The 8,724-nt window shown below is 41.8% G+C and overlaps 1 protein-coding gene across 6 annotated transcripts in view; it reads left to right on the top strand.

Moving 5' to 3' along the window:
* Positions 1-8,724, top strand: part of Srgap2 (SLIT-ROBO Rho GTPase activating protein 2) — a 300,084-nt gene that overhangs the window by 247,930 nt on the left and 43,430 nt on the right. For all 6 annotated transcript variants that reach the window (XM_008823296.3, XM_008823295.3, XM_017795653.2 and 3 more), the window contains exons 11-13: positions 1,404-1,488; positions 5,075-5,102; positions 6,747-6,771. In XM_008823296.3, the coding sequence (XP_008821518.1) occupies positions 1,404-1,488; positions 5,075-5,102; positions 6,747-6,771 (138 nt within the window). The remainder of the gene's footprint in view (positions 1-1,403; positions 1,489-5,074; positions 5,103-6,746; positions 6,772-8,724) is intronic.

The following is an 8,724-nucleotide window of genomic DNA, read 5'->3' as shown; positions in this document are numbered from 1 at the left end:
GGGGATATGTTATTTTGGTTTTTCATGTTACTATTTTTTCTCTGTGGTTTTCTCTGTGGTGAGGCCGGGGCCAGGTCCAGAAGCAGTGTTCCTGGGGCCTAAGGAAGGCACTAAGTTGGTCTGGGTGAAAAAGATCAGGAAACAGTATTGGTTCCCCAGGTGTCTGGGGACCCAAGACTAGGAATGGCGCAGGGCCCAAACTAAAAGTAGAGAACAGCGGGGGAGATGGAAGGGTGAATGAGGCCGGGGGAGTCAAGGTGTGGAGGGCTCCGATAGACTTACCCCAAGAGAGGCCTGAGGGTAGGGAGAGCAGGCTAGGAGAGTTAGCCAGTGGTGCACGTCCAGGGAAGCAGAGAGAGGTGAGGGCGGGGCCAGGTCCAGAAGCAGTGCTCCTGGGGCCCAAGGAAGAAGGCACTAAGTTGGTCTAGGTGAAAAGGATCAGGAAGCAGTATTGGTTCCCCAGGTGTCTGGGGCCCCAAGACTAGGAAGGCACAGGGCCCAAACTAGGAGTAGAGAACAGTGGGGAAGATGGAAGGGTGAATGAGGCTGGGGGAGTCAAGGCGCAGAGGGCCGCGCGATAGACCTAGCCCAAGAGTCCTGAGGATAGGAGAGCAGGTTAGGAGAGTTAACTGGTGGTGCAGGTCCAGGGAAGCAGAGAGAGGTGACGGCAGGGCCAGGTCCAGAAGCAGTGCTCCTGGAGCACAAGGAAGGCACCAAGCTGGCCTGGGCAAAAAGGATCAAGAAGCAGCACAGGTTCCCCAGGTGTCTGGGGACCCAAGACCAGGAATGGCACAGGGCCCAAACTAGGAGTAGAGAACAGCGGGGGAGATGGAAGGGTGAACGCGGCTGGGGGAGTCAAGGCGCGGAGGGCTGAGCGATAGACTTACCCCAAGAGAGGCCTGAGGGCAGGAGAGCCTAACTAAAATATTTTTTAAAACATAGACTTGATAGGGGTTGGAGTGATTTCTTAGCAGTTGAGAACGTTGGCTGTTCCTACAGAAGATCCGGGTTCGAATCCCAGTACCCAAATGGCAGCTAAAAACCATCCATATCACCAGTTCCAGGGGATCCGACAGCCTCTTTGTCTTCCGCAGGCATTGCACGACATGGGTGTTACCTACATGCAGGCAATACACGCATACACATAAAAATAATGAATAAAATATTTTTTTAAAATAGACTTAATAGAATTGAATAAAAGGGTAATTGTTGAGTTGAACATCTGTGTTTTTTCTTTCCTAAAGGCCCAGCAGTGCTTTTGTGCTGAACACACACTTCCATACATTGCCAAGTAGTCCCGGTCTAGTTCTGTGAATACTGGACTAGCTAGAAAAGGGCAATGTATGATGAAACACTGATAATTCCTAAAGAATCTAAGTCTTCTTGTTTCTCTTCTCTTACAGAAAATGAAGGAGTACCTGGAGGGTAGGAACCTCATCACCAAGTTACAAGCCAAGCATGACCTCCTACAGAAAACCCTAGGAGAAAGTGAGTGTGGAAATGCTTTGCTGGAGGCTGGCTGTGCAGGGAGGCCCAGCAGTGCTTTTGTGATGAACACACACCTCCATACATTGCCAAGTAGTCCCAGTCTAGTTCTATGAATACATTTCTTTCCCGAGCCTGTTTAATGTGAAAGTACCTGTCCCAAATGTCTGCTGGACTAATGGGAAGAGTGCAGTGTGTGATCAAACACTGATAATTCATCAGCTGTTTTTTTTAAATGGAGCATCCCTGCTTTCCACCCAAGCTCCCTCCTTCACCTTCCTGCCACAACTGTGGTGAAGGGACTGCCATGTTATTTCCTCTCCAGGCCCTTCATTAAAATTCCAAGTTCTGAAGAGGGAGAAGATCCCTCAAATGGAGGGGTGATGGACAGACTGTTGCCTTCTATAGCGTCTGGGATGAGCATTCATTTCCTTCTGCTAGGAAGAATCCTGAGTCAGCCTAACTAGCAGCCCTTTCTCTGCTCTGGCTGTACTGAGACCGTAGTGCTGAATGGACTGTCTCATCTCGGGCAGTAAACTTAACCAGACACTGGAAAATCTTGTGGCAGAGAACTAGATAGTCATTCTGGTCTTTGTCTCCTCTGTCAGCCATCAAACAGAAGATAAAAGTTGAAAAAGAAGCTTTCCCAGTATTATTTGGCATCCTGCCCAGGTCTCCTGTCTAATTCTCAGCATTTCTGTGATTAATGGAACTCCCAGGTTAGGGATGCCTCTGAATGTTCTGCCCCTTCTTGCTGCGCCAACAGTCTCTCTTAAAGATGAAGCCATAGGGAACATGTGGTCCCCTCAGTGACAGATGAGCTTACACTTACACAAATGTCTTACTTAACATTTTAAAATAAATTCTTGAACACTCATCAGACAAACTATGAAGTATGGAAAATTTATAAGACTCAGCTTATTAACCCAAGAATCTAGCTTTCAGACCAGACCCACCTACCTCCTTCCCTTGTGCTTTTCCTGCTCTTTTTTTCTCTAGTATCTTTGATCTTGTAATTTTTTTCTTAATTTTATTTATTATTTTTGTTTTATGTATATGCGTGTATTGCCTGCATGTAGGTAAGTGCACCCATGTCTGTGCAATGCCCGCAGGGGTCAGAAGAGGCTGTCGGAGCCCCTGGAACTGGAGTTATGGACAGTTGTTATCTGCCATGTGGGTGCTGGGATTCGAACCTGGGTCTTCTGCAAAAACAACCAGTGTTCTTAACCGCTGAGCCATCTCTCCAGCCCCAATATTTTTTTTAAAGATGTTTTCTTTAGTGTGAAGAAAGCCTTTTAGGTAGCTTCTGTTCTCTTTCTACCCAAGCAACTCAAGTCTAGGCATTGAAAGCCATAGTTTGCCTATAGAAAATATTTACTCTTGAGTTATTAGATTGCTCCATGGGGAAATGAAGAAAAGATAGCCCAAAACTATTTGAAGCAAGTTAGAGCTGTGATTTCTTTTTCTCCAGACAATCTTAGCATAGTCCATAAGACAGGGGGAAAAGGAGCCGCGTGTGTGTGTGTGTGTGTGTGTGTGTGTGTGTTCCTACACATATATGCGCCAAATATACTACTTCAGGGGGATGAAGATTGACCTTCATCAAGTGCTGCAAATCATCATAATTTAAAGATGACAAGTTCCAGCAGTAAAGGAAAGTAATAGCTGTAAATCTCCCTGTGTACAAGTCATCATGTCTCTGCCTTTTGTATTTGTCATCATAAAGCAAGTCTCTTATTTTTGCCACAGAAGGAGAATTGATGTGTATGAGTATTCCAGAATGACAATGGAACAGATGTTGAAAATAATGACTCAGAATAATATTTTTGCAGATGAAAGCTGAGCCTTTGATAACATGGTTATTAGAGACTGGGGGTGGTATTGCTAAAGATGAGATAAACTATCTTAGCTAGGTGGTATTGCTAAAGATAAGATGAACTGTCTTAGCAATTAGCATGCTTTATGGGGCTGGAGAGATGGCTCAACGGTTAAGAACACTGGTTGTTCTTGCAGAAGACCCGGGTTCAAATCCCAGCACCCATATGGCAGATAACAACTGTCTGTAACTCCAGTTCCAGGGGATCTGACAGCCTCTTCTGTCCTCCTCGGGCATTGCAGGATGCGAGTGCACTTACCTACATGCAGGCAATACATGCATACACATAAAATAAAAATAATAAATAAAAAAAATAGCATGCTTTTTTAATGCAAGAAGCCCTGCCTTCTCCTCAGATCTTGAAGTTGCTGTTCCAGGAGCCTGAATGATAAGCGTGGGAGCTGGTCTCTTCTTGCTTAGTACCTGCTAGGGTTTCCCCCGATGTATCTAATACAGGTCTATGACAGACCAAGCTTCATTAGCTGTGGACCAAAAAAAGGCAACATGTTACATCATGGCCCGTGTATACACGTATATGTTTTTTTTTTTAAAGAAGAATATTTCTCTTTTTTAATATTTATTTTTGTTATATGTTTTTATTGAATTTTTGTGTACTTCATATGCAACATCTTAATCAGCTTTATATCCCCTTCCCCATCAACACCCTCCCATAGCCCCTACACTGGATTTCATTCTTTCTGTCATTTATGTTAAGGCTTATAAAGTCAAGTTAGTGTCCCTTGATGTCCTTCAGTGCAAGTTCATCCACTGGATCTAGTCAGCTTATCTAGAGTCACTCCCTTAAAGAAGATCTGCTCTTCCTCACCCAGCAGTAATCAGCTGCCCAATATTCTTTGGCTGTGAATGAGACCTGCTGCTCCATTTCCCCAGTTCTATGCTGGGTTTTTGTCTGCTTGAGTTTGCATGGGTCTTGTGCATGTTATCACCGTTGCTGTTAGTTCATCTTAGCATGGTTCCGGGAGCCTCTAAAATTTTATTTCCGTATTGTCAGGCAACTCCTCCCCCTGGCTCTTATAATCTGCCTCCCCCCCACCTTCTACAATGGTCCCTAAAAAGAAGAGTATTTCTTATGAACTTTATGGATTTTCATTCCACTTTCCAAAGCTATGACCCATGAAAATACTATCACCTGCCATCAGATTGAAAGACATCATTTGCTAGCCACATATATATTAAATCTCATCTCTGCCTTACCATACAGTCTAACAGAATTTTGTATGAGTCTTAAATGAGAACATGTGTATCTTTTCCCTTCTCACTCCAAACTCCTTTTTCTTCTTCCCTTCCCAATTTCAACTATATGTATGTATATTGATCATATACTCACAAACAAACAAGTTTGTCCCATGTCCTGTGTCCCCAAAACATAATTTTCATCACCACTACACACATACCCAGCATATACAATAATAAGTTGAATTTCACATCTGAGAAGTCTTGCAATAAAGTATGATTTGACTTGTTCCCATACATCCACACTTGTTTCCTCATTTGGGAAGCAGACTTAATAAACCTTGCTATAGGAACCAACAGCAGCAGAGTTCTTGCCCAAAATGAAATGGGTCAATTCTGTTCTTTTCTGTTGCTGTCTCTTTAGGAAGATAGGTATAGCATGGTAATTCTGAGGGTATACAACCCTCTCCTTCACCCCTTCTGCTTCAACATGTGCATTTTGCCTTTGTCTTTCCACAGGTCAGCGGACAGATTGCAGTCTGGCCAGGTAGGTGGCCCTGGGAAGGGATAAGGAGAAGCTCATAGGGAACAGTAACCCCAGTCTGCGAAAGACCCATGGAGTTTCATTGTGAAGACATTGAATGTCTGGAAAGGAGTGGCCTCAGACAGGAGTTGCTTCCTTCTCTTTGCCTTATTAATTACGTCTGCTCTCAAAGGGTGATAGCGTGCTTACTTCTTAGGGATATCTGAGAACAGTGTCATGGGAGATATCACTTGAAAATTCCTCCCAGAGACTCTCAAAAATCTCTCTATTAGCAATGAAAATAAGCATTTGACTCTGGATCCTGGTAACCTAACGCTAGCTGGTAAACTTCAGCATGTGGGATTTGGAAAATCTGACAGAGAGAAAGATTAGGTGATAGTATTTGAGGATTTTTTTTTTTTTTTAATGCATGGAAAAGATGATAGCCTCTAATTGGGGACTGTTGGTGGATAATGAAATATCCACCAGTATTGCACTGGCTTTCCAAATAGCCTTAGTAGACATCTTTGCCTGGTGTACAAGTATGCAACCATCCCAGTCTTACCCTACCCTCCCTCCCTCTCACCCAAGTCAAATATTTTTCCTCCCAGTCATGGTGCCACTATGAAAAAACTCATGCACTGGCTGAGACATTCACAGCTCAGATGCCTAAAAATGTGCTAATTTAAATGGAGGAAGAGCTTTAATGGATCAGATTCCATTATATCAGCTATTTGAATCTGCCAACAAATACAATCATGATGCCATTACAATTATAGACTCATTATTTAGTGACAACTTGACTTTCATCATTTTGTCATTGTGGATTACAACTAAGGTCTCATTAATCTACCGTTCTTGAGAACTAGAGGGGTGGAGGATGGTACTGGAGGAGGATGAAATTCTATAGAATCAATCTTCTTAACTCACCAGAGGTCCCATGTCTCTGGAAAGACTAAAAAGACCTGAAGTAACTCCCCTGTCCCTAGGTTATTTCACCATGTGTGAACTTGGACTATTTCTTTCTCCTCTCAGAATAATCAGTTTCCTCTTGTAGAAGACAAGAGCATATTAGATCAGAGAAGCTCTAGGATTTCAATGAGTCTCCTTAAGGGCAGGCTGGCAACAGAGGCAGAGCAAGAACCAGTTTCATAAAGCTAGGCGTCAGTGCCTGCCTTGTTTTGAGTATCATGCTTATATGAGTCTGATTCCCTTTAAGAAAAAGGCTTCTACAGCTAAACACAGCATGAAAAGCACCAACAGAGGATCCCAAAGGTTCCTTCCAATTTGATTGTCGTACCATTGAAATCCAGAAAATAAATAGTAATATCCTTTGCTGTTTCTCAGAATTTCCTTTCAAATTATCTCAAATATATTTTACTGCAAATTGAACCATTTGCCTCCTATATAAATTTTGAATAACTGTGGATATTAAAAGCTTTGTGCTTTTTATGAAAGAATAAACTTTATCAGGCTTTATTAGGAAATAACTTGTCTTTTAGCCATTTCTAGGAATGAATTCAACAATATGACTTGTTTCTTTAACCACTTTACAGTTGTTTTTCATGGTTTAAAGCTTTAGTTATGGATTTAAGAGTGATTGTCTCATTCTCTCTTTTTCCTTCCTGTTGCTGAATTGGTCCTTTCTGTTTCATGGGTCAACAACAGGCGTAGTTCAACTGTGAGGAAACAGGTAAGAACCCAGAAAGAGCCAGACTGGTCTGACATGAATATCAAATATATCCTTTAGCACACCTGTGGACAGGACAGACATTTCTTTGACTTTATGTTGTGTTCAGAATGTATACTTTATTCACAATATAGTTAGGATTGTAGCAGCTTCATTGATTTAACTTCTTGGAGTTTGTTCTTGGAATTGTTCTTTATGGTTTGTTCTCCTTGTTAGTTATTTAACTCTCTTACATATTCGAGGTTTGGCTCAAACTGGGACAAATTGTGTCACATCTACCTATGATGTCTTATTTTAGGAGACCCATAAAGAGGCCCCACACTTGCATACATATACACTAATATACCAGTAACTTAAGGTGGCTGATCCCTTATCCAAAGAGTCTTATTTTAAGTTTGTAGGTTTTGCTTGCTTCTGATAGTGATCTTCTTAAATATATTTCTGACATATGCTAATAATGCAGAGCTAAATCTGGTTTGGGAATAGTAAGAAGTGCTCAACTCAGCAAGTTTGCACATGGCTTTCACCCTTACTGCCACTGAGGTGCCAGCTCTTACTCACATTAGGAGAGCAGTCACTTGAGTAATACACATCACTGGAAATCTCAGTAACACTGGTACTTGTTTTAAAAGAAAAAAAAAAATAACAGGACTATATTTTTTTAATATTTTATTTTTTTATGTGTATGAGTGTATTGCCTGCATATGTGTGAGTGCACCTGTGTTGTGCAATGCCTGCAGAGGTCAAAGGAAGGCATCAGATCCCCTGGAACTGGAATTACAGACTGTTGTTAGCCACCATGTGAGTGCTGGGATTTGAACCTGGGTCCTCTGCAAAAGCAGTCAGTGCTCTTAACTGCCAAGCCATCTCTCCAGCCCAACAGGAGTATATTTTTGTATTAGCAAAATTTGACTTCCTAATTATACTTTATGGTAAATATTGAAATGATTTCATGTTCTGTTAGCTCACACCAGTTTTGTAGAAGGAAAAATTAGCAAGAACAGTAGGGAATAGGGCTCAGAAATATCTGTCTACCCAGGAAAAGCTGATCCAGGCCTTTAAAAAGCATTTAGGGGAGCTGTAGAAAATGGCTCAGTGTTAAGAGCACTTGCTGCTCTTCCAGAGGACCTGAGTTTAGTTCCCAGCACCCATGTTAGGTTGTTTACAACCAACTGTAACTCTAACTCCAGGGAATCCAGTACCCTCTTCTGACCTCCATGGGCTCCTGTACACACATGGCAGGCACACATAATGACACACAAAGGTAAATATTTGTTTAATGTCATTTGGGGTAATTCACAGAGGCTGTAGACATGGGGCAATAATCAGGTATAGAGGATGCAGGGTTTCTGTGATGTTGCTGGCTTCAGTGCTCTCTTCAGGAGTCTGACTACTCTAGCTCAGTGGGCAGTACAGTTATGGAATTCATTTGACACAGACCTCATTTGTTTTAGCTTTGTTGTAATTTTTATTTTGAATGCAATTTTAGCAAGAAAAGGAAATCTTTTCTTTTTAAAGGCAGGTCTCCCTGACCTTGAATTTGTAATCCTCCTGCTTCTACCTCACAAGAATTGGGATTATAAGCATGTGCCATCAGGCCTGATTATACACTTTTTAAATGATAAAAATTTCACTATAACTTTCCACTATCTTATTCCTCTAACTCTTTCTTCCCTTTTCGCCCACTAGCAAGAAAAGGAAATCTTTTCTTTTTAAAGGCAGGTCTCCCTGACCTTGAATTTGTAATCCTCCTGCTTCTACCTCACAAGAATTGGGATTATAAGCATGTGCCATCAGGCCTGATTATACACTTTTTAAATGATAAAAATTTCACTATAACTTTCCACTATCTTATTCCTCTAACTCTTTCTTCCCTTTTCGCCCACAATTTCTCTTAAAACTGGAGTAGAGTAGAATGCTTTTAGAGCATTAATTTTAAATTTAAAATTAATAGAT

Source organism: Nannospalax galili, unplaced genomic scaffold (genome assembly GCF_000622305.1).
Source record: "Nannospalax galili isolate Female #2095 unplaced genomic scaffold, S.galili_v1.0 scaffold309, whole genome shotgun sequence".
NCBI classification, from domain to species: Eukaryota; Metazoa; Chordata; class Mammalia; order Rodentia; family Spalacidae; genus Nannospalax; species Nannospalax galili.
Note: the sequence above shows the minus strand (reverse complement) of the source record. Positions and strands in the feature narration are given on the sequence as shown.